Source organism: Staurois parvus, unplaced genomic scaffold (genome assembly GCF_062004578.1).
Source record: "Staurois parvus isolate SC_StPar_1 unplaced genomic scaffold, SC_StPar_1.0 ptg000682l, whole genome shotgun sequence".
NCBI classification, from domain to species: Eukaryota; Metazoa; Chordata; class Amphibia; order Anura; family Ranidae; genus Staurois; species Staurois parvus.
Genome location: NW_028318478.1, coordinates 2770219 through 2797244, shown reverse-complemented (window position 1 = coordinate 2797244; position 27026 = coordinate 2770219). Strand labels below are relative to the sequence as shown.

The window sequence follows — 27026 nt, the reverse complement described above, 5'->3', positions numbered from 1 at the left end:
CAAGTCAGTAAATGTCTCAAAGTGCATTCTCTCTCTCTATGCAATATATATATATATATATACAGAGAGAGAGAGAGAGAGAGAGAGAGAGAGAGCGGTAGCTCTAACTATTAGTAACTCAGTTCAGGGTCCTTGTGGAGCAGTTGGTAAGTGTATGAATTCAGTAAACGATGACTAAAAGGGTACACCCACACAGCGCTCTGTCATACTAAATTAACCTTTTTTTTAAAAAAAGAAAGCAAATAAATCAACATCCAAAAAATGAAAAACAATTATACAGAAAAAAAATAATTAAATAAAAAATTGTAATAGAAACTTCCACCAAAAGTGAAAAATATAATAATAATGTGAAAAAAGTTCAGTTCATTTCAGTGTTATGATCTCTTTAAGGTATCTTGATCCACCATCAATGTGATCCTGCAGTGATTACCACCCCAATGAAATTAACACTCACCAGAAGCTGGTGAATAACCAGGAGTGGAAAATCAGTGGCAAATCAACCTCCTTAATGCTGAATAGTTGTGAAAGCAATAATAAGATAATCGGCCAGCAACTCAAAACAATCTCCATTCAATGAATCATGGATCCCTCTCGCCCCGGTCTCCTCATCATCCAGATTAAATTATATAAATTCCAATCCATATATGGGCAAAATAAAACAATCACATAGTGTGATTCCATAAAAAAATGTATTGTCTTAAAACTCCCCCCTTAAAATACCACTCACATTAGGTTGAAAGGTAATGCACATTGTAAGCACACCCAGTAAAATGGCCGCCGCTTGTGCGGCTAGTGACAGTCTCACAACACACTGGTTCCTAGTGGATTTCCACAGCAGCGGTCAAGTGATTGCACCACGTGGTCCTGGCAGGCATGCATGCTGATGTCACAGATGGTCATGGTCTGACACGTTTCGTCATTCAGGCCCAGAAATAGAAATCAGCAGGGCTTTATGCAGAATTCCCTCTGAAGAGCATATTACTTCTCCATTACAGGAATAGACATGGAGAAGTAATATGCCCTTCAGATGGATATCTGTATAAAGCCCAGGTGTTTTGCATTTCTGAATTTGCTTCCGTAAGGCTGCATGTCTGTTCCTGCAATGGAGAAATAATATTACAGACCATAATTACACACACAGTAGTGGAGATGTGCACTCTGCAGTCCCCTCCAGCAAAAGGAAGTTCTCTCCACTAAACCTGGGAGAAAATTGCTCCTTTCCCCTCATGTTAGTCCTGGGAGTTGTAGCCCATCACTCCATTTACTCTTGGCATGGCCCTTTTCTAGCCTACATCTCCAACAGTTCAATGCAACCTGCATTGTGTCCCTCTGGTGAGTGGAGGCTGAACGACATTGAAAGCCAGCATAAAAGCCATGTATAGACACACAAAGCAGCTGCAGCACAGTGTCTTTATAGCAGCTCTCTCTTTAGCCAAGCACCTGGCCATTGGCTACATGTGCCGATTGAATGCTGGTTTTCCAGCATGACCATGTAACAGGTTGTTAGATATGCTTCTGTTCAACAGGCAATGGTACACGCAGAGCAAAATTTGCCCATTTCCTACTGAACCAGCCAATTTTTGGTTTGTGTATACCAGCCATAAGTCTCTGATTTCTTCTGTTTCAGGTGGGTGCTATTGAATCTCGGTTATGTATAATGGGCAACGAACTTATGAACCTCAGTGAGCAGCAGCTGGTAGACTGTGACCCTGAAGACAGTGGATGCTGTGGAGGGCTTCCAGTCATAGCACTTTTGTATACAGAAATGAATGGCGTTATGAAGGCTGAAGATTATGAATACACAGGAAAGGTTTGCTTTATTTATTTCTATTTTTTCTATTTTTGGAACCTCAATTGCTAAATGGAAACCATGATATTTCTTCCTTAAACAGCTATGATGAGTTCCCAACACCAATGCAGATATATCTTTTTTTAAAACCTAAGTTTATCCAAAAAAAACCCCAGAAAAAACAGCACAAGGGACATAACTTACAGTCAGTAGGATGTGTCCCTTGTGCTGATGTTTTTAGGTGAAATCCTTCTCCATTCATGTTCCCCCAACCCCTACCACCATAATCTTCCTGTGCAGTGGGGGTTAATAGAACTAGACTGTCACAGGCTCCCATCAAGAGAACCCAACAATGTCTACCCTTTCCATGATTTATGAATGAAACGTGATTATGGTTGCCACCTCATCCCTTTAAAACTAAACACATGTTAATTACACAGGTTCTATAGCTAATTAATGTGGTAATTAAACTCACTTAGTGCCTTATCTGCATTAAATTAGCCTCAGAACCTGTGTAATTAATATGTGTTCACTTTTAAAGGGATGAGTGAGCAACCCTAAACACTATGAATGGAGGATGGGTGGATGATTGAAAGGTCTGCCCGTTCCATTCATAGACCATGTTTCATTCATAGAAGCTGTTGTGCGGCTTGTATGAATGGAGCAGCTGGGCAGAAAGGGTGGGCCTAGTTGGGCTCTCTTGATGAACAGGAAGATTACAGTGTTTGCTTGGGGAGATGGGGGGGGGGGGGGGGGCATGGACAAAGGTGGATTTCACCTAAAAGAAGAGGCATAAGACCAAGGGGCATCCTACTGACCGTCAGTTATGTCCCTTGTGCTGATTTTTCTTTTCTTTTTCTTTTTTTTTCTTGTAGCTGCACCTAGGCTTTAAGACTGTATCTTCATCATGTCCTAGGAAAGCTTGGTTTGAAACCTTTTTGTGCCTGGCACATTTTTAATTATAATTTTAATATGTTTGCTACTCAGCATTACTTTCTGGATTTATTGTTCTGTGTCACTGTGAATATACAAACCTAAACTTAAAGTGGATCCTCAGCATTACTTTTTGGATTTATTGCTCTGTGTCACTGTAAATATACAAACCTAAACTTAAAGTGGATCCTTCAGCATTTTCCTACAACGGTGCCACATCCCCTTCCCTCCCCCTCTCTGTTGGGGTCCCCAAGGCTCTGTCCTTGGACCCCTTCTCTTCTCCATCTACACCTCCTCCCTTGGCAAACTCATACACTCCCACGGCTTCAACTATCACCTCTACGCTGACGACACTCAAATTTACCTCTCCACCCCTCACCTCACCCCCACATTCTCCGCCCGCATCACTCACCTCCTAAACGACATCTCAGATTTGATGTCGCTCCATTTCCTCAAGCTTAACCTCTCCAAAACCGAGCTCCTTGTCTTTCGCCCTGCCCACTCACCCCCCCCCCCCATCCTATCCATCATCACCAACAACACCACCATCAATCCCGCCCCGCAAGCCAAAGTCCTTGGCGTCATTCTGGACTCAAACCTTTCCTTCCAACCTCATGTCAAATCACTTACAAACACATGCAGGCTCCACCTCCGCAACATTGCCAAGATACACTCCTTCCTTACCCCAGACACCACTAAACTACTCGTACACTCCCTGATTATCTCACGCCTTGACTACTGCAACACCGGCCTACCCCAGTGCAGGCTCTCCTCGCTCCAGACCATCCTGAACTCAGCGGCCAGACTCATTCACCTCACCAACCGCTCCACCTCTGCCACCCCCCTCTGCCTATCCCTCCACTGGCTCCCGATTGCCCAACGCATCAAATTAAAACTACTAACCCTGGCCTACAAAGCCATTCACAACACTGCCCCTAACTACCTCACCAACCTGATTCCCAAGTACCACCCTACCCGTACCCTTCGCTCCTCACAGGACCTCCTTCTATCTTGCTCCCTGGTCTCTTATTCCCACGCACGACTGCAAGACTTCTCCAGGTCCTCTCCCATCCTCTGGAACTCACTGCCCCAATCCATCAGACTGTCACTTTCCCTCCTCACCTTCAGGCGCACCCTGAAAACCCACCTCTTCAGGGAAGCCTACCCCTCCCTCACCTAACAGCCTTTCTCCTTCATTCCTCCTACCACTCCATCCCCCACAGCCACTTCCTCCTGTGCCACTATCCCCTCCCTCCTAGCTTGTAAGCTTGAAAGAGTAGGGTCCTCTAACCCCTCGTGTACTGTTGTTGTTGCTGTTCTGTTTCTTGTATTGTCGTCCCCCCCCTCTCTATTGTACAGTGCTGAGTAAACCCTTTGGCGCTATATAAACTCGATATAATAATAATAATAATAATAATAAATGTTCTTATCAATATTCCCATTGAGGTGTCATCCCTGATTCTCTAGTTTTACTGACATTGACTAAAAAAATATGGAAAGACAAACATTTGTTGGACATGTTATAAAGTAACACTAACACAGTAAATACAATATAACAAGCTTTTTTTTGTTTAATCCTGGTCTTGGCAGTTTAACTGCCCTCATTAATAATGTTTATTACAAGCTTCGACTGGCTCATTGTGCTGTTTTTCTGACCGGCAAACATCATAATTTTTAGGAACCTCAAGCTATACACATTTTGTTCAGGTGCCTGCTGTGATTTATTACATTTGCTGGTCAGTGAAAATGGAGTAACAAAGACAGTGGGAGATTTCTGTGTTTAAAGTAACACTAAAATCTGTTTTTAAAAAATATTCTATTCAAGTATATGTTCTACATATATGTGGCTACAGTCACTCTCCTTGGTCCCACTTTATATAGGAATGTAGCCACCCTCTCTTGTTAGCCCCCGAGATACACCAAGGACTATGGACTATGGGATTAGTAGGTTGCATAGAGCAGTCAGTGTACATGACCACAACTAATATGACTGCTCACTCCAAGCAAAAGGAAGTGAGTGGGAAAAGGGAGAGGTTCAGGAGCTCACATAGGACATTACAAGGAGGCAGAAAATCACAGTAAAAAAAAATTTTTTTATGAAAAATAGATTACATAGCCATAAGGTAGTGGATGTGCATGGATTATTTTTTTAGAATAAAGATATCATTTATTTAATTTTAAAGTGGTATCAAAGTCAAACGTTTGCCCTGCAGGTAAGCTTATAAAAAGTCTTACCTATAGGTGCCTTTGAAACAGCCTGAACCTGTGCTGTTTAGTAATGACATTGGCTCCAGTCAATGATTGTCACTGGCGCAAGGTCAGTACTCTCTTCACAAAGTGTGCAGTGAATACAGAGAGCATCATGCTGCGATGGTTACTCCTGTGCTCATGTGTACGAGAGACATCATCACAGCCCAGCCATTTAAATGGCCGGAGAGTGTGGGCCCAAAAGGAAGACTGGGCAAAGATGAAAGCACTGGGTGCAGTTACAGCTGAACACTGGGGGGCTCTGTTTGAAAGGTAAGTCTGTCATAATGGGCTAGCATGTAGTTCATACTGGCACATTATGGCATAAACCTACAAGGGGGCCCATTTTAATTTTCTTTTAAAAGATATAGCACCAAACAAATTAGGAATCTGCAATGATGTGTATCTGATTACCTGCTGGTGGCTGCTTCTGGGAAAAAATCTTCCATTCTGTGACTCCTGCTGAATACTCTCATGAGCGTCTGTCTTCTGTTGCTGTGACAGTTAGCTGCTTCTGCTACTGAGAAAAGTGGCACCACTCACCGACCCTCTTCTGCCCTCATTCACAGAACTCCTACTATCATTGTACCACTGTGCATTACATTCTGTGAATGGAGGAGAAGCAGTTGAATGACAGGAGCTCCAACGCCCATTTACAGAATTCAATGCATTATGTGAGAATAGTAACACAAGCAATATAAATGACTGAGAGGGCAGAAGGGGGCGAGCAAACAGCCCAACGTTTCACAGTGGCAGTGGCTGCTGTTAATCCTCTCAGGAACTTTAACCACTTCAAGTCTGGACACTTTCACCCCCTTCCAGTCCAGGCCAATTTGAAGCTTTCTTCACTATCACACTTTGAGGGACGCTGGTGCAGTTGACCAACACTGTGCCCATATAAAATTTTTATCATTTTTCTGAGACAGATAGAGCTTTCTTTTGGTGGTATTTTATCACCACTAGGTTTGTTAATTTTTGCTATACAAATGAAAAAATACAAAAAAAGTAAAAAAAATTATTTTTGCTCAGTTTTTGTTATAAAAATTTTGCAAATCAATGATCTTTCTTTATAAATTTAGGCCAAAATGTATTCTGCTACATTTTTGGAGTAAACACAGTATATATTATTTAGTCTGTGTGAAAGCTATAGAGTCTACAAACTGGGATTTACATTTGAAAATTGATCAGTTGATACCCTAAAATGCCGGAAGCTGGTATGACGTATGGCAGTGATCAGGGCGCTGGTATGGGGATGGCGGTGATCAGGACATTAGCATGAGGTATGGCAGTCATCAGGACACTGGTATGGGGTATGGCAGTAATCAGGACGCTGGTATGGAGTATGGCAGTGATCAGGATGCTGGTATGGGATATGGTGGTGAATAGAACGTTGGTATGGCAGTTGGGGTGATCAGGATGCTGGTATGGGCATGGTGGTGATCAGGATACTGGTACGGCGTATAGGGTAATCAGGATGCTGGTATAGTGGGGATCAGGGCACTGGTACGACTTAGAGGGTAATCAGGATGCTGTTATGGGGTATGGCAGGGATCATGGCGCTGGTATAGGGTATAGCGGTGATCAGAATGCTGTTATGGCATATGGCGGTGATCAGGGTGCTTGTATGAGATGTGGTGGTGATCAGGACGCTGGTATGGCATATGGCGGTGATCAGGGTGCTGGTATGAGGTGTGGTGGTGATCAGGACGCTGGTATGGCGTATGACCATGTTATTGTGTGCAGTGGGACAGGTGACAGGGCTGGCTGTATTGTGTACTATAGACTACACTGGGCAGTGATCAGGGACACTGGGGTGGATGACACACTAGTTTTTGAGTGTACATGCAGCCTGACAGACTGCTGCACATTCACAACCTGGTGCATCGCTTCTCTCTGCTGTCACAATGAGGGTAGAGAGCTGATCATTACTTTTACTTTCAATTTTTTACCATGTGAGCCCCGATTGGGCACAGAAGTCACATGGTAAAACACCATGTGATCGCCCTGACACAGCAGTAATGTGATCCACTGTGTTCATGTGACATTGGGATCGCCAGGCTCCCGGGTGCATGCTCTGTGAGCTGTGCAGCAGCTGCCGATGCGGGCTGACGTATAGGTACGTTAGCCCACATCGGCAAAACTTTCCATCCGCCATTTATAGGCATTGAGCAGATGGGAAGAGGTTAAATCACAGAGAGAAGAGAGCCTTGAAAGTTTAAAAATGTCACACTGGGAGCACTGACTCATTTACCAGAGTTGGTCAAAGTATAACTGAAGCCACCTTTTTTTTTTCATCTGTGTCCCCATTAGGGAAATTCTCCTCTCTCTTTTTCCAGGTGACCACTATCACTGAAAGTGAAAGAAAGTCACAAATTTTGAGTGGTCACCAGAACAAGAAATCTTACAATGGGGGGATTACCTCTGGCAACACTTGATGACTATCAGGAAATTTCCTCTCTCTGAAGGGATTTCCTCTTACTGAGTGAAAGGAAGTGTAGGAAAATCTCCCCAAAGGGATGCAGATGGTGAAAAAATCCTGACAAGGGTTATAACCCTCCCTTACTCTATTCAAAATGAAAAAAAAAAAGTGTTGTCTTTATTTTTGCTTTGAGGGCCGGTGCACATCAAGGTTGCACAGGAACGCACAGTTTGAATCCGCGCCATTCCCAACAGTCTCTGCACAGTGCGCTTTGACGTCTCATTTATTTAAAAGAGCTGCAAAATGCACTGGACCTAGGAAAATGTGGTGCTTACGACACTTTTAAAAACACACTTTATTCATGTTTTCTTTCTTAGCAGCTAAAATAGCAATTGCCAAATCTTGGCGATCCTCTTCCATTCCAATTTAATCAAAATGATATTGTCGTGGATTATGATAAACAGAAAATGAACTGCTGTATTGAATGATAACATGACTGTAGTCAATGAAATATAGAAGTATCTTGCACAAAACAATAATAATTCAAAATCTTGGTATGTTGTGCACTTATTATATTCTTCCCTTCCTGGGGTGGTTGTAGACCTCAGACATGATGTATGGGCAGGACATGTTCCTCTGTGGTGTGTGCTTGTCTCAATCCAGAGCACTAAGTGTCACTTCTGTCTGCTGTCTTTTTCCTTTGCTATCTGCATGAGTCACTTCTGGAAGGTTTTCCTGACACCAAGATGTGGAAGGGTGACAAGGCAGGGACCTCTGGCACACAGCCTGTGATTGGCAGCCTCAGTTCTTTTCCTGTATGCTGTGTAGGGAAGGGGGAACATGTTCCTTCCCTCCAGTCAATTCTCAGAGCTCCACTTACTGGGATCTGCAGAGTGTGGCCTCAGCTCCCCGCCTCGTTTTCTGAAAGCTCAGATGGGCTGTGTGAACTCCATACTTTGTGCAACTGTGGAGAACAGAGGGCAAAAATGGGTGGGTGCACCTTGTATGGCAGGATTTGTTCCATCTCTATGTGTCCCTGGGGCTGGTCACCTCACTTTTTTTTTCATATTCTCTATTCTTTTTTTAATACCTCTAGGAATTCAAAGAGATACAGTATGTTTCAGTTTACTCTTCTGCAACAAATCACATCAGAATAAACATGTATTATCTTCAATATATTTTATTTCATATGACTTATTTGTTTCTTTCCCTAGGACATTATTTGTTAGCAATTCACTAGTTAACTTTTACATTTTGTAATGTTCTTGTGAATGTACTGTATATGTTATTTTGTTTTCTTTATTGGATTTACAACAATACAAATGATAGAAAGAAAAATGCACTGCACCAAACTACATGGTACTGCGGTAACATGAAATCTGGTGCCCACAAACGCACTGCATTTGCAATCTGCATTTGGGGTGCCATTAACATTGGCGCCCACATGCAGTTCACAAGGGCAACAAATTCACCTGCAGTGTGGGAATTGCACATGGACAATGCTCCTTTCCCGAACTGAATTCTGCCTTAAAGGAAAGTATACTGTATGTTCAGTGAACAAATATTTCGTTTTTTGATATGTTACATTTTTTTGTATGCATATCCTTCCTTATGCAGATTCACTACTTCTTCTTAGCACTAGGTGCTAAGAGGAAGTAGTGGATCCGCATAAGAGCATGGAGAACGTTGGTCTTTGGCTCCAATCACAGTAGCGCACATGATTTCCAGTGGGACATTGGAGCGCAACTTCGATGGGACTTTTGGTGCGACTTTGATCCGACTTTACATTCTCATGACCAAAGTCGCATCAAAAGTCGGACCAAAGTAGTGCAGGCACCTTTTCAAGAACACTGTGACTTAAAGTTGCACATATTTGAACAGGTGCCATTGCAAAGAATGGGCTGCAACTTGTCATGCGACTTTGATGTCCAAAGTCGCATAACAAGTCGCACTAGTGCAAATGGAGATTGTTGAATGGTGACATAGAGACTGTTGCTATATATTAATGCTAAGAGGAAGTGGTGGTTTCACATTTACATAATTTATTGGGTTTTTTTCCATTGTTTTATTATGTATTGCTGGATTGCTTTTACCCATATAGTAGAAATACATTTGACAAGCGCTGAGAGAGTAAGAGATTTTTCGTACCTGCTCATACGGATATGTTGGAGAAATTCCCCCAGCCAGTCAAATGCTTCCTTACAGACAAGAAGTCCCAGCCATATTCTAGGTTCTCATAGCTATTAAGTAACTATTGTAGGTGGCATAGGCAGCCCCTATTCTTGTTACGCAAAGTGCCCCATTGCTGCGAGGGACAGGACTGGCTTTAAGGGCCAGTTCACACTACATGCATTTCAGTTGCTTGTTTTTCTGCATCCAAAATGCACATAAAGTAGGTTATATGGTTGTCAATGTCATAGTTCATATCAGTGCTTGCAGTTCCAGTGCGTTCCAGTTGCAGAAAAAAAAGTAGAACAGGCTGCATTTTTCCTGCACTGGAACATGGTAAAACGCATCAAAAACTCACTACAACGCACCAAAATGCACCACGCACTGGAACGCACATGTCCCTATTTAAATTGAAGAAAAAAAATTAGAAAAATAAACTAGAATGCATAAAAACACACTGGAACGCATAAAAACGCATAAAAAATGCACCGGAATGCACCAAAAACTTGTCAAAAACACGCATGCAAAAAGGCATCCGGAACACATCTGGACTGCGTTTCTATAGTGTGAACTGGCCCTAACTCTTAGTGACCCTTTCAATCACTGGTATCTTACATGTATGAGCCTGCCTATTGATCAATAAGCCCTGCCTAATAATCCAAGCAGCCCTCTAGTGATATCTAGTGGCCAGGAAGGAGAACTACACCGAGAACTACACTGGGGACATGAGTGCCCTTACCGGACAAATCAGAGCCTCAGTATGTAATAAGCCACCAGTTTGCATATGTGCCTTCTACTTGTTAAGGGACCAAAAGTAATGAGACAATTATCTTCTCAGCTGTTCCATGGCCAGATGTGTGTTATTCCCTCATTATCCCAATTACATTGAGCAGATAAAAGGTCCAGAGTTCATTTCAAGTGTGCTATTTGCATTTGGCATCTGTTGCTGGCAACTCTCAAGATGAGATCCAAAGAGCTGTCACTATCAGTGAAGCAAGCCATCATTAGGCTGAAAAAACAAAACAAACCCATCAGAGAGATAGCAATAACATTAGGCGTGGCCAAAACAACTGTTTGGGACATTCTTAAAAAGAAGGAACGCACCGGTGAGCTCAGGAACACCAAAAGACCCGGAAGACTACGGAAAACAACTGTGGTGGATGACCGAAGAATTCTTTCCCTGGTGAAGAAAACACCCTTCACAACAGTTGGCCAGATCAAGAACTCTCTCCAGGAGGTAGGTGTATGTGTGTCAAAGTCAACAATCAAGAGAAGACTTCACCAGAGTCAATACAGAGGGTTCACCACAAGATGTAAACCATTGGTGAGCCTCAAAAACAGGAAGGCCAGATTAGAGTTTGCCAAACGACATCTAAAAAAGCCTTCACAGTTCTGGAACAACATCCTATGAACAGATGAGACCAAGATCAACTTGTACCAGAGTGATGGGAAGAGAAGAATATGGAGAAGGAAAGGAACTGCTCATGATCCTAAGCATACCACCTCATCAGTGAAGCATGGTGGTGGTAGTGTCATGGCGTGGGCATGTATGGCTGCCAATGGAACTGGTTCTCTTGTATTTATTGATGATGTGACTGCTGACAAAAGCAGCAGGATGAATTCTGAAGTGTTTCGGGCAATATTATCTGCTCATATTCAGCCAAATGCTTCAGGACTCATTGGACGCCGCTTCACAGTGCAGATGGACAATGACCCAAAGCATACTGCAAAAGCAACCAAAGAGTTTTTTAAGGGAAAGAAGTGGAATGTTTTGCAATGGCCAAGTCAATCACCTGACCTGAATCCGATTAAGCATGCATTTCACTTGCTGAAGACAAAACTGAAGGGAAAATGCCCCAAGAACAAGCAGATACTGAAGACAGTTGCAGTAGAGGCCTGGCAGAGCATCACCAGGGATGAAACCCAGCGTCTGGTGATGTCTATGCGTTGCAGACTTCAGGCTGTAATTGACTGCAAAGGATTTGCAACCAAGTATTAAAAAGTGAAAGTTTGATTTATGACTATTATTCTGTCCCATTACTTTTGGTCCCTTAACAAGTGGGAGTCACATATGCAAACTGTTGTAATTCCTACACCGTTCACCTGATTTGTTAGAATGTTAGAATTGTGTCAATGTCCCAATATTTATGGACCTGACTGTATGTGTAGCACCCTCCTAGGTTTAGGGTAGGCTGCTAAGTATTTAGTATTTTAGGTGTTGATGGGTTAGGGCTGCATGGGTATTCACAGGCTACTGATCTACTACTTCCCCTTGTATTCTAGAGATTTATAGAACATAGTGGAAGGGAGGGTAAATGCTGCAGCCTGAAAATTTATAAAGCTTCAGCCAATCCCTGAGGAGGTGTGACTAGAAGGTGGGGAAGAGCCCATAAATAGCCTAAAGCCTGAGTAGCAGGAGCGATTGAATTATGCAATACTGGGTATATCCTCCCCTCCTTGTCAAACACCAGGGGAAGAAGCCAATTTGAAGACACTAAGGTCCCAGCTAGGCTTAGCTGGGGGCCTATTTGCAGAGCATCCTGAGAATCCAGGAGGTCACGAGAAAGCTCAAGTTAGGAAAGCCAAGAAGGAAGCTGTGGGAGAGAGCCCATGTTGTCCAGAGGCTAGGTGGGTCTCTGTCTCCCTCATGGGGAAAGATCCTGGTGGATATCAGCAGGATGTAACCAATGATCCTGTTGCTGAGTGAGTACAAGACCCGAGGGCTGCAAGAGTGACTGTGTGGTGCTTTAGTCTCTGGGAAGATATCAGGTAACAGGCAGTATGGAGATTCTTTGGAACCTTTTCCTGGGAGAAGGGCAGACAGAAGTTGTGCAAATACAGCCACAAAGGAGTGAAATACCATCGGGTGTTGTACAAGTGCAGCCAGAGTTGTACAAATTTCAAGTGTTGAGCAAGAGCAGCTAGAAAGTTTGCAGTCCCCAAGTTGTTTGAGTTCTACAGTTCTGGGGTCTCCATGTTCCCCATCCCCATCCAAGTTCATTGTTCCCCAATAAAAACCACAGAAAAAAGGAAAAACCCCTGGACTGATTATTGAGCCAGGGAGCTTTCTGATCACTCCTAATTGTGCCAATTTTGTTAATTTGAAGCAGCATCTTCACAAAATTTTTGCTTGCACCACTCTTTGTTAAAGTGGTATTAAAGGCAATTTTTTTTATTGATATAAAAAAGATGTTATACTTAGCTGCTCTGTGCAATTAGAGCGGTCCCTTATCTTCTTTTTGGAGTTCCCCCGCTAGTGCTCTCTGCTTTTTCTTCTTCTTCTAAGTGCCCCCTCAGCAAGCTGGGTGCTAAAGGCACACCAGTACAAGTATGCTCCTGAGTTGGGCTTTGTGCATCCATAGACACACACAGTGCTAGCCAAGCCCCCGCTTTCTCCTCACAGGAGTTCGACTGACAATTGCAGGAGCCCGCCCTCAATGAGGAGAGCAGTCAGAGGAATCAAGTAAGTGTTTAGGGATGAGGGAAGGGGGAGAACAGGTAGTGGTTTTTTTTACTTAATGCAGACATTGCATTAAGGTAAGAAAAAAAAAACTTTTGCGTTTTTAGAACCACTTTCATTACCTCAATATGTTTTTATTTCACTCAGACATAGACTTTAAAACTAAAACCCCTCCAAAGTTTTTTTATGTATTATGTATTGTTTATTGTTCATGGCCATGTGCATCCATGTGCCCTAGATTGATATAAAAAATTTACAAAATTTGCAGAATGTGAAGCCTTCAAGGATTAATATATTTCTGGCAGTGAAATCCAAGAGTCATGAAGACATTGGTTTCTCTTTTGAAGACCTTTTGTTCTCTTTGCACCAATAGAAGAGATAGCAGACATATTTCAATGGCATGTCCACATACATCCATATTCATCTCCATCCATATGCTGTGACAAATGACACAATACTCTTCAACAAAGAGAAGCAGCACTGAATAGCAACCATGAAGTGTTTCCTTTAGTCAAGGTCATTGCTATAAAGCAAATTTTTTGTTTGGAGAAAGCAAAGTAACAGTTAAAATCAGAGATGCCATTCTATATACTGATCTGAATTCCATTTTATTTGTTAAAGAAAATGGCCTGTTCCTATAACTCTGATAAGGCGTTATTTCTGAATGCTAGCAAATCCTACTATATGACTGGAGAAGACAACATGGCATCTTCAGTGGCACTTGAAGGTCCAATTACTGTCGGATTTGCAGTGACCTTAGAATTCATGTTATATCATGAAGGTAAGTTGTAAGCAGATTGTAGGCTGATGCTTACAGTGTGGGGCAACATTTTAAATGTTTTGTAATTTTGACAGACCACTGCTTATTGCTAAACAACATACATATAAAAGCGCTGCTCAAATGCAATTATAAGAAATGGCGTAGACTAAATGACCATTATATATGCATACAATAAACCAATAAAGTCCTTGGTGTGAAAATAATAGTGAAGTCCGTGGTGTGAAAATAATAATAAAGTCCTTGGTGTGAAATAATTAGTGCCTGTGCTTTTTCCACAAACAATAGGTGATTCGTGCTCTGTGCTCCCCACCTGTGTGCCCACTAACTCACCAGTTATATTGGACTCATAATGAAACAAGAGTCATCCACTCTTTGGTGGGGCATGTGGAGTTTTTGCTGGGTCTTGTAGTCCTCCTGGTTTAAATGATGCTTATCCTCCTCAATCACCCCAACATAGTGCCATAATGTAGAGTTTGTGCATGCAAAGAATGGAGAAAGGCATCCAAATAGTGTGATTCCATTTATTAAATAGAAGCAGCTACACTTATATTGCACTTGCATGTTCCCAGAGTAAAAAAGGCATAAAACACTAGCTTGGAAGGCAGTACACCGTTTGTGTGCTCCAAACACCAGTAATGACGTCACCACGGTTTGTACCTAATGCGTTTCGCCCCTCCCACTGGGCGTCCTCAGATTGTAGGCTGATGCTTACAGTGTGGGGCACAACTTAAAATGTTTTGTAATTTTGACAGACCACTGTTTATTGCTGTCTCATGATTACTTTGAGTTATGTATATTGTGCTTTAGCTAGCAGGCTGCCAGGGGTCTAGTAAAGGGTTAACATGGGGTCTGTGTTTATAGGCTCTGTATTTTCCTGGTCTTTTTGTGCTCTGCCCTCTACCCTGTCTTGCTATAAAAGGGGGAAGACTTTGCTCCTGGGCTGGCTGGAGCACATGGGAAGGGAAGCAAGCTTGGCTATGCACTGATGTAGCTGACACCTCCAAAGAGAGCAACCCCAGTGTAGGTCCACAGTCAGGGTCCCACAGAAGATAAAGTGGACTGGCAATCTGAGATAGAGAGGAGAGAGAGTTATGCCATAGTATGCCTGTAAGACACTGTTGAAAGTGTCTATACTTGCCACAAAGTTCTCCAGCAAAAGTTCCATGAACTGTTGAAGTGCCTGGTCTGAAGTTCTTCCGTAAAAAAGGGTGCATGCAGGGCTTGTACAAAAGGGAATGAAGGGAAGATGCCATTGCTATGGGTAACCAGCGCAGTGGTGAGAATGCAATACCGACCAGCCAGCGGGTGGTTGGTACCTGGTAAGGGTGATGCTCACCTTAATAGTGAAGGCTCCGCTCTAGTAATCGGTTCCCCCTACACCGGACCTATATTGCGGCAAGGGAGACTTAGGGACCTAGCTTGGAGGAAGGAAAAGACAGCAAGGAAGTGGATCCAAGTCAAGTGTGAAGCTCAAAAGCAACAGACTTCTAAACTGGGAAATTGGTGGGAACTTGCAATGTCATTGGGAGTGAGGTAACAAGCTATGTTGGTGAGTGGGACATGAGCTCTGCTGTGTCCCCATCGTAATTGCTGCATTCGGTAAGGGAAGTGTACAGTGACATGGGAAGAGTGCTTTTGCTGTAGAGTGTCTTAAGCCAACAAGTGGAACTGTGCAAAGGTGAACAGTTTGCTTCCGAGTTGGGGTGCCACCTTAAGTTTAAGTCCGGCCTGACTGCGGCCCCGTGCCCGTGTTCCCAGAGCATTAGCAAGCATGTTCAAAGAGTCCCCGTATCAGGCACTAAGCCATGCCCACAACTTTATCATGCTTTAAAGTAGAACTAGGGGCAAAATAAAATATAAATATATTTATCTGTCACTAACATTAACACAGCAATTTCTGATTCCTAAGCCCCTCCTGTAACGTAGAATTACTAGCTGTTGATCCTGCCAAGCTGACCCAAATAAACTATTTCTATAACATAACTATTCAAACCCCTGTGCGTGTGCTGTAATATACTGTAGTATTTAGCTACATATGGAACTACAGTATGTACCAGGAGCGGTACAGGTGACTTAAAAATAAAGAAGGTTACTGTGTGCGCAACAAAAATATGAGTGTGTGTGGACAGCCAGCTGACACCTTCAAGTACAGGTAACTTCCCAGAATCAAATAATGCTGGGCTGAGTGCATCTTCACCATTCAGGAGAAGGCTTGTATTTTTATCAGTGAATACAAAGTTTCCTCTGACTAGCCGAGGTAGAAAACGTGGTGTCATCAGCCCACCTCTCCACCTCAGCCAATCGCAGTAAGCCTTGTATTCATTGATAAAAATACAAGGCTTCTTCTGAATGGCAGAAGAGCAATCAGCTAGACTCTTTTTAATTCCAGAAGCAGACGGGAAGAGAAAGTAGCTATTGCTGCTACTGTATATTACAGCACACACAACAGCTTCACCGTTTCCTAATTGAGATAGTTTAAAGTGACGTCAAGCTGGAATTCTACTCCAGGAATTATATTAATACTATAGTACTAGATTCGCTCATGGCCTTTTTAATATACAAAAGTTAATATTCTAATAATGTGAAACATGCAGAAAATATTTTTTACATTTTATTTTTAGGTGTTTTTGATGGATCATGTGCTCCACGTCCGAATCACGCAATAATTATTGTGGGTTATGGGACAGAAAATGATGATATAAATGGTAGCCAGGACTACTGGATAATAAAGAACAGGTATGTACAATGTCTACCTACGCAAACTATAGTCGTATATTCTGTAGGGCATAAGAGTGTTGCATTTCATAACAACCATTCTGACATCAACTTTTGTCAACCTGCTAATGATAAATAAAAATGAGTTATGGGTTACTGTACTTTAAATGTTGTCGCAGATCTTTGTGCTGCTTTATGAACCTTCTTCAGCTGCTTTTTCATTCCCTTAAATTTTTATGGAGACAAAAGCCATTCTGAAGTGAACAAAAGTTCGTTGACACTGGCCTGTGGAATTGTTTGCATAACTTGGATTTGATGAAGAAACTTGTATGAGCCTAAGTGTGGGCTTCCTTTCTCTAAATCCAAATGAACATTGCAATAAAAGTTTAATCCCATAACAACACAGTAACACATGTATGCAGCATCCAGGAGGTGGGCTTTAAACCTGAGCGCCGCATATATGTGTTCTCGTGTTTGTGCTGGGAGCTTGCTCCACAGCGCGCTACCAGAACAGTGACTGGGCTCTCACTGAGAGCCCATGGTCTCATACTAACGATTGGGACCCTGGACCCCTGGTTCTCAGTCACCTGAGATAGTCTCTGTTTGGCTATCACAGTGATCAGTCACTGTGTAGCCCGCCCATATAGGAAGGGGCGGGGGATGTGCACCACCGCTCTACTGTCCCGGCGGCAGCTCCTTCTGAAGCCCGTATGAGCAGACTGAGCACACTTCGTAAGTTGTAGCTGCACTTCAGCAGCAGCCCCTCTCTTCTCTAGCCCCTGAGCCTTGCACTCCTGAGTCCTGCAATCTGTACGTAGGGCACTCCTGAGTCTTGCAATCTATACGTAGGGCACTCCTGAGTCCTGCAATCTGTACGTAGGGCACTCCTGAGTCCTGCAATCTGTACGTAGGGCACTCCTGAGTCTTGCAATCTATACGTAGGGCACTCCTGAGTCCTTTAATCTATACGTAGGGCACTCCTGAGTCCTGCAATCTGTACGTAGGGCACTCCTGAGTCCTGCAATCTGTACGTAGGGCACTCCTGCAATCTGTACGTAGGGCACTCCTGAGTCCTGCAATCTGTAAGTAGGGCACTCCTGAGTCCTTCAATCTATGCGTAGGGCACTCCTGAGTCCTTCAATCTGTACGTAGGGCACTCCTGAGTCCTGCAATCTGTACGTAGGGCACTCCTGAGTCCTGCAATCTGTACGTAGGGCACTCCTGAGTCCTGCAATATGTACCTAAAGCTCTCCCGAGTCCTGCAATCTGTACATAGGGCACTCCTGAGTCCTGTAATCTGTACATAACGCACTCCTGAGTTCTGCAATATGTACATAGGGTACTCCTGAGTCCTGCAATATGTACAAAGGGCACTCCTGAGTCCTGCAATATGTACATAGGGCATTCCAGAGTCCTGTAATATGTACATATGGCACTTCTGAGTCCTGCAATATGTACATAACACACTCCTGAGTCCTGCAATATGTACGTAGGGCACTCATGAGTCCTGCAATCTGTACGTAGGGCACTCCTGAGTCCTGCAATCTGTACGTAGGGCACTCCTGAGTCCTGCAATCTGTAAGTAGGGCACTCCTGTGTCCTGCAATCTGTAAGTAGGGCACTCCTGAGTCCTGCAATCTGTACGTAGGGCACTCCTGTGTCCTGCAATCTGTACGTAGGGCACTCCTGAGTCCTGCAATCTGTAAGTAGGGCACTCCTGAGTTCTGAAATCTATACGTAGGGCACTCCTGAGTCCTGCAATCTGTACGTAGGGCACTCCTGAGTCCTGCAATCTATACGTAAGGCACTCCTGAGTCCTGCAATCTGTATGTAGGGCACTCCTGAGTCCTTCAATCTGTACGTAGGGCACTCCTGAGTCCTTCAATCTGTACGTAGGGCACTCCTGAGTCCTGCAATCTGTACATAGGGCACTCTGGTGTCCTGCGATATGTGCATTACCATAAAAAATGTTTAATAAAAAATAAAGTAGGTGTTGTACTCACAAACGACAATAAAGTCAAGGCACATCATAGAAGAACAGCTGGATCAACACCGCGCTGAGTAACAGTCCGCAATAGGGAGTTTAGACATCCAAAAGGCTGACGCGTTTCGAGGACTTGCCTCTTCCTCAGAGCCACTCTGACTTTATTGTCGTTTGTGAGTACAACACCTACTTTATTTTTTATTAAACATTTTTTATGGTAATGCACTAGGCCTGTGCGCCCTCTTTTTGTTCTTTCCCCATTCAGTATATTTGGATTCCCCCGGTCCATTTGAGGGCAGCAAGGTGTGCATGTTCCAGGACATTCTTAATGTGGTTGTAGCATCGAGTCCATCCCCAAGCGCAGGAGCATTTGTGTTTGTTGGTTCTTTGTCCTGCGATATGTACCTAATGCTCTCCCGAGTCCTGCAATCTGTACATAGGGCACTCCTGAGTCCTGCAATCTGTACATAACACACTCCTGAGTCCTGCAATATGTACATAACGCACTCCTGAGTTTTGCACCCTGTTTGTATAACACTCCTGAACCCTGTACTGTAGTGTACTTCTAAACCCTGTACATAATGCACCCATGATATTGAACAATGCCTCTGTACGGCCCTCCCACTATTAGTGCAATTCGACCACACCTACCCTTTCATGGGGTGTGCTCTTCCCCTGTGGGGGGTTGCGGTGGAGGTGTGGATGACTTTCTGCACCTATTCTCTGAGAAAAAAAGCCCTGGTGTGGGTGACGCCATCAGGTGCAATGTGGCAGGCTTGACAGGAGAGAACCGGATGCACTAGCTTGCCCAGTGTCTACTACTCTGTCCTGCTGCAATCACATGCATTGTAATTGGCCAAAGCAATGCACCTAACCACAGGTCAGGTGCAATGCTTTGGCCAATCACAGCGCATGATGACATCACAAGAGAGCGGGGGTGACTGTCATCCCGGAGCAGCTGTCAGTCGGTGGGAGCCAGTGTCAACTGCAGAGCATTTTTTTTCTTTTTTCAGGGGGGCAGCGGCATCTTGATTGATGTTGGATCTGCTTTTGGGGACATTTTTTTAATTTTTGTTTTTAATAAAGAACTTGTTGAAGACCGTCTACTGTCATTTTTACACTACACTTTTTTTGTGAATAGGTAGTGGTACCATGTACCCCATACTCATTCAAATAGGGGAGGGGACCAGGATCTGGGGAACCCCTTGTTAAAGGGGTCTTCCAGATCCCAATAAGCCCCCCGCCCGCAGACCCCCACAACCACCGACTAAGGTTGTGGGGAAGAGGCCTTTGTCCCCATCAACATGGGGACAAGGTGCTTTGGGAGGGCCTGGTATGGTCCCTGACCTGCCGGGCTGCATTCTCAGATAAGCGTCTGGTATGGATTTTGAGGGGGTCCCCCATGCCACTTTTTTTTTTTCATTTTTTTGAGAAGTTTCCCCTTAAAATCCATATCAGACCCAAAGAGCTTGGTATGAATTTTTTTTAAATGGCAGGCAGTGCTGGTAATTCTGTTTACATTCATCTGTCAGCGGGGAACCCTGCTGACAGCTGAAACATTAAAGAATGTATTCACTACTAAAATACCGCATGACTTAATAATATAACTTGTGGTATTTTAGTAGCTGTGCAATATCTTACCCCATACACAGATGTGGTAAGATACCGCTTAGTGAATTGTCCCTGTTCGAAGATCACGGTCAAACTTTTGGTGGGTTCAGTTGTTTGACTGGGAACCAAACAGTGGAGTGTTTGGCCTATCACTAGACTGTAAGAAAGGGCTCTACAACAGGAGTAAAGGGCCCTGGGATCAGTGGGAATGGCCCCGGCTCAGGGGGTGGGTGGGGGGGCTGGGGAACACTTCATGGTTTCTAGCATCGGGGCCCTGAAGGTTCTAGTTACGCCTCTGGGTAAATGGTTTGTCTCAACCCTGTAAACCAATACATCTGCAGGACAGCTTGCTCTTTTGAAAATCAGCAGACTTACTGGCCAGATTACAAGATGAAAATAAGGGAAAGAATCCTAAAAAAGAAAACTAATGCAGTCTTCACATCTAATTCATAAGCTGCAATATAATAAATGCTTGCTTTTGGGTTTAATACTGCTTTAATGTCAGTAAAGCCCAAGGGTTATGAAGCGTACATATAGGCAAGATGCCAAATAGTAAAAAATGTTTTTCAAGCTTCAGTAATTATTGCATTTGTTACTGAGTACTCCCATCCAAGCTTTATTTCTACTTTTTATTCCTTACAGCTGGGGAGAGGAGTGGGGAAACAAAGGATTTGGAAACGTCAAACGCAATGTCAATATGTGCAGCATATCAGACATGGGAGCCACAATTGATATTCTTGGGTGAATGTTTATTATCAGTTCATACTTTAGTTATGATTGTTACAAAAATGATGTAAACCTTCTCAATGGTAATGTAACATGTGAACTCACTCTGTACAGTATATAATGTTGATGCAGCAATAATGCCTTTCTAAAGTTCATTAAATGATTTTGAGCAACTAAAGTCTAATCTTTTTCATTGTTAAGTATACATTATTTTAGCTCAATACCGATGTTTAACCACTTCAATACCAGGCACTTATATCCCCTTCCTGCCCCAGGCCAATTTTCAGCTTTCAGCGCTGTCGCACTTTGAATGACAATTGCGCGGTCACACAACACTGTACCCATATGAAATTTTTATATTTTTTTTTCACACAAATAGAGCTTTCTTTTGGTGGTATTTAATCCCCACTGAGTGTTTTATTTATTTTTTGCTAAATAAAACAAAAAACACCTGAAACTTTTGAAAAACACCACACTTTTCTTCGTTTCTTTTACAAAATTTTTCAAATAAATAACCTTTCTTCATACATTTAGGTCAAAATGTATTCTGCTACATTTCTTTGGTGAAAATAATAATAATAATAATTGAATTTGTTTTTTTTTTTCAAATGTTTCTATTTTTTTTATTTTTTATTACATTTTTTCTTTATTTTACTATTTTGTTTTTCAGCACTGTGACCAAAGCAATATAATGTTACCATAGTAACATTGAACTACTCTGGGCAAGTGATCAGGATTTTCTATTTTTTTTTAACACATTATGATTGCTAATACCAATGTATTTCATTGATATTTGCAATCATTGTTACTGAATGAAACTGATTCATTTAGTCTTTTCAGACCGTGATTAGCTATTCAGTGATTAGCTGTGATTGGGCAAAGCTGATCACATGATACAGATGGGCTGTGATTGGCCCTGTCTGTATCATGTGACTGCCTTGACAAGACACAGCTGACAACATAATTGTATACAATGGATGGCATGAATGGAAGCCATCCATTGTATACAATTGACATGTGATTTGCTGTGATTGGTCACAGCAGTCACATGACACTGGCAACGGGACCAGTGTAGTGATGTCATCGGCTGTGTCCCATGGACACAGCTGGTGACAGATCGCGCCGCTGCATGGCCTGCGGCCGCGTGAGTGGCTCGTTTTGACAGGATGTCATATGATGCCCAGTCACAACGGCGAGTGTCCCGCCCGGCTGTCAATCTGCTATAGGCCAAGCAGGAACGTGTTAAATATCTAAATTTTTCAGATATTTATATAGTGCTGACAACAGGGTCTGGTCACATTTTGATTCATATGTGGCTGCTCTCACTGGACAGTAGTTGATGTAATTAATGACTTCTGTCAAACGGGCTTGCTGCAAATTTTTCCTTGATCAGCAGCTGCAGCCAATTGGCTTGATCAGTGTATTCTGACAGCAGAAATTCACCACTGTCAGAATACAATGGCACAGCAGGAGTATTCCTCCATCCACCTTACTTCTGTGGATAGGGAATGCATTTGTTTTATTTTTTACTATCAGCTGGCTGGGTGATGATCAAATCATCTATGGCCAACATAAGGTTCCTTATCTCACATGAATACATACTAGGGCCAATTTAGACCAAAGTATCTGGAAGAAACATACATTTGTAATAAATACTTTCCAAGATCTGGTACCCATGTTGTGACATATGATGACTTTATGGAAAGTCAGCCCCGATCTGCAGCCATCTCAGTGAAATGAAATTTATATTTCTAATTTCCACCCATGTTGTCAAATGCAAAATGATATTTATATTTTAATTTCCACTCATGCTGTCAAATGTATTATATTGTGAATTTCATAGATTTGTCCTTGAAATCACTTGCAGTTTTATCTATTAACAGCTCATGCAGTGTATTTTCTAAATGGCCAGAAGTTTGACTTTAAAGAGACATTGTCGCCTCACTCAGTCAAAGGGAATGTTAGGGCTTGTTCAAACTTGACTGTTTTACCAACTGTTGCCAAATGCCCCTATAGCATTTGGCAAGCGTTTTTTAATGCTCGGCAAACACTCCGCAAACGCCGCATGCTCGGTTCAGCGGCGGTTGCTAGGCATTTGCCGAGTGTTAAAAACACCCCACAAACGCCTATAATGAAGTTTGAATGGTGTTACCGCTCCGCAAACGGCCCGCAACCGCATCGCAATTTCACCGCAAACGCTGCCGGGCATTTGTGGAGCAGCACCATAGACTAGAATAGGAGGCTTTAACGTCCCCCCTAACACTTACCTGAGCCCCATCTCGATCCAGTGATGTGCACAAGAACCTCGGCTATCCCGGGTCCCCCCCACCTCACTGGTTGAGACATAGCCAGTGAGCCAATGAGGAGAGAAAGAGGGTAGGGGCCAAGTCGTGGCTGTGTACGAATGGACACACAGAGCAGCGGTTCGGGAGTGAGCATGCTTGGGTGCCCCCATAGCAAGCCATTTGCTGTGGGGGGACTTGGCGGAGGGAGCAGCCAGGAGAACCAGCGGGGGACATGAGAAGAGGAGGATCTGGACTGCTCTGTGCAAAACCACTGCACAGGGCAGGTAAGTATAACATGTTTCTTATTTAATAAAAAAATCACTTTAAGAATTCTGACACCTACACCCTACAATGTAATGTGTGCACCTTAGTGGTCCATTGAGAGATACCTGCACTGCATTATTTTATTATCACTAATATTTGTTATGCTTTTGTATAATAAAATACATCTATATAAAGATAGAAAAAACTAAAGCTAGGTACACACGGGTCATTTTTTGTTTGTTGAACGAAAAAACTAATAGATTCCTGAATCCACACACGTGAAGCGGATGCAGGAATCCCCCTGCCAGGGCATTGTAATCTGACACCGAGGACTCCCCATGGTCAGAATACATCGATCAGAGCTGCAGCTGATTGGCTGTAGAAGCTGATTGAATTTATTTTTTCCAGCAGGTTCATTCAACAGTAGCCAATCTAATGATTGGCTTCTGTCAAACAGGGAGGGCAACACATGGATTGAAGTTTGTCTGGCCCCTGTGGAACTAGCTGAGTTTTGATTTGTGTGTATTCAGCTTGGGCCTGCAGCTATAGTGAGGTCAACCTTCAATGCTTTATTACGTCCATGGCTCAAGAGCTCTAATTGAGCTCCCTAAAAAACTCAAGTTTTTGGTTATGGGGCAAACATGTTCACTCTACTTACCTCTAACAATACAGAGCTTGATGCCTAACCAACCTGCCCCAGGGACAGAAGGGGTGTCTATACTAAAAGTGGTTGTAAACTTCGGACATGAAATATGAACAAAGCATATCCCTTTATAGCAGGGATATTGAATTAAAATTCACTGAGGTCCGGGCAGTAAAATTTTCATCCATCAGAGGTCTGAATCTCATGTAAGCCCCTGTGGTAACATACTGTGTGTTGCTGCGGTGCAATTTTGAAAAAGAGGGTCGGGGGGCTTCTTCATGTATCTCGCACGTAGTGCAGCCCATTAAAATGAATGGGATGACTTACCCACGACGTGTACACCAAATGCACTGGACAGATCTCAGCCTGTTCTAACATCAGTGTCCTCAATCACCACAGCACATCACAGTCCCTCCTCATTCACAGCAAGGTCCCCTCTTGATGAGTGTTCTCAGCTCCCCCTTTCCATCACCCCCTCCACCCCTTTCACATTAGTGTTCCCACACTTTCTTGACATCAACCCCCCCCCCCCAAAAAAAAATACTGCCCTCTTCCCCCTTCACTGCAGAGTAATCCACCCCTTTTTACATCATCCCCCCACATTACTGTCCTCAGCCCCCACATTACTATCCTCAGCCTTCCCTCCACATTACTGTCCTCAGCCCCCACACACTGCAGTCCCTTAATCTCCCACATTACTGTCCTCAACCCCCCCCCCCACTTTAATGCTCCCAGCCCCCCCCCCCCCACATTTAAAATTCTCAGTTCCTTCACTTTAATTTTAATGTCCCCCCCACACTACTGTCCTCAGTCCCCCAACATTACTGTTCTAAGCCCCCCACATTCAGTCCTCAGTCCCCCTACATTCAGTCCTCGCCTCCTTTTCACTTCAGCCCCCCTTCACACTAATGTCCTTAGCCCCTTTAACTTCGCCCCCCCCCCCCCCCCACACACACACACACTTCTAACTTACACAGACAGTGATTGATTGCTAAGACTGCCCTTCATCCCAGCAACCAACCACCTGCTTGTCAACCTCGGGCAGCTCCTGCTCTCCATCCAGAACTGTCCTGTCTCCCACTGTCAGCTCTGTGAGGATTATTATTATTATACAGGATTTATATAGTGCCAACAGTTTGCGCAGTGCTTTACAATATAAAAGGGAGACAGTACAATTACAATACATTTCAGTACAGAAGGAACATGAGGGCCCTGCTCGTGGAATTTACAATCTAAAGGAAGGAATGACCACGAGATGGCTGGGGGTAGAAAAGTCTCCTAAATGGAGGGACCGCGTGGGTCCGGATAGGATAGTGACTCAGTCCACATTCGGACCCATTTAGTGATGCCTGCTTTATAGTGTGTACTTGTCTCAATTAAGCACAAGGTGTCATTTCTGTCTGCTGCTTTGTTCCTCTGCTGTTAGCATGAGTCACTTCTGACAAGTTTTCCTGACTCCAAGAGAAAAATGGTGATGGGGGAGGGGCCTCCAACAGATTGACAGCCTCAGCTCTGTTCCTGTGAGCTGTGTGAAGGGGGTGTGTCTCTTCCCTCCAATCAGCTCTCTGCACTTTCATCTCTGAGCTCTGCAGTGTACATTTAAGCTTTCCACCCCGTTTTCTGAACTCTCAGAAAAGCTTTATAAATTCAGGATTTTAAATAGATATAGAGAAGAGAAGGCTGCTGTTAAATATCGTGACACTTATATTATTTAAGTGTCTGTCTTAGGCGTTTGAGGTAAAGTGTTCTAGTGCCGGGCTGATTTAAAACAGTGTGACTTTTATTTAATTCACACTTGGCATCAACATAAAATGAATACAAAAGATAAAATAAAATACAGAGTAAAATATAACAAAAGTTGTAGATTATGGAAAAATAAATTAGCTTTGAAAAAAAATATCTAATCTCTTGCCTGTTCTATGACAAGTGTTTCAGTCTTGGCAGGGAAGACAACAGGTGTATCAAGGCTTTGTAGGCCTTAAGAAAACAAAAATGTCAGTGCGTGTCAGCTGTATAATGTATGGCTGTGTGTCTGTGTGCGTGTGCCGCTCTATCTCTAAGGCACATCTTATATACAGTGGGGATCGAAAGTTTGGGCACCCCAGCTAAAAATTTGTATTAATGTGCATAAAGAAGCCAAGGAAAGATGGAAAAATCTCCAAAAGGCATCAAATTACAGATTAGACATTCTTATAATATGTCAACAAAAGTTAGATTTTATTTCCATCATTTACACTTTCAAAATAACAGAAAACAAAAAAATGGCGTCTGCAAAAGTTTGGGCACCCTGCAGAGTTAATATCTTGTACTGCCCCCTTTGGCAAGTATCACAGCTTGTAAACGCTTTTTATAGCCAGCCTTCTTGTTTGAGGTATCTTTGCCCATTCTTCCTTACAAAAGTCTTCCAGTTCTTTGAGATTTCTGGGCTGTCTGTCACGCACTGCTCTTTTAAGGTCTATCCATAGATTTTCAATTATGTTGAGGTCAGGAGATTGTGAAGGCCATGGCAAAACCTTCAGTTTACGCCTCTTGATGTAATCCCCCGTGGATTTCGAGGTTTGTTTAGGATCATTATCCATTTGTAGAAGCCATCCTCTCTTTAACTTCTGCTTTTTCACAGATGGCATCAAGTTACCATCCAAAATTTGCTGAAATTTTATTGAATCCATTTTTCCTTCTACTCGTGAGATGTTCCCTGTGCCACTGGCTGCAACACAACCCCAAAGCATGATTGATCCAACCCCATGCTTAACAGTTGGACAGAGGTTCTTTTCATTAAATTCTGTGCCCCTTCTTCTCCAAACGTACCTTTGCTCATTCCGGCCAAAAAGTTCAATTTTAACCTCATCGGTCCACAGAACTTGTTTCCAAAATGCATCAGGCTTGTCTATATGTTCATTTTCAAAGTTCAAACGATGATTTTTGTGGTGAGGACGTAGAAGAGGTTTTCTTCTGATGACTCTTCCATGAAGACCATATTTGTACAAGTATCTCTTTATA

At 43.1% G+C, this 27026-nt stretch overlaps 1 protein-coding gene across 1 annotated transcript in view; it reads left to right on the top strand.

The window, feature by feature from the left end:
- LOC149447538 (cathepsin K-like) overlaps window positions 1–21012 on the top strand; it is a 29303-nt gene extending 8291 nt beyond the window's left edge. Inside the window, exons 5-8 of the mRNA XM_089652413.1 lie at window positions 1628–1810; window positions 13639–13798; window positions 16420–16534; window positions 20751–21012. Coding sequence (XP_089508539.1) covers window positions 1628–1810; window positions 13639–13798; window positions 16420–16534; window positions 20751–20853 — 561 coding nt within the window. The 3' untranslated portion in view covers window positions 20854–21012. The remainder of the gene's footprint in view (window positions 1–1627; window positions 1811–13638; window positions 13799–16419; window positions 16535–20750) is intronic.
- Window positions 21013–27026: the final 6014 nt, after the last annotated feature.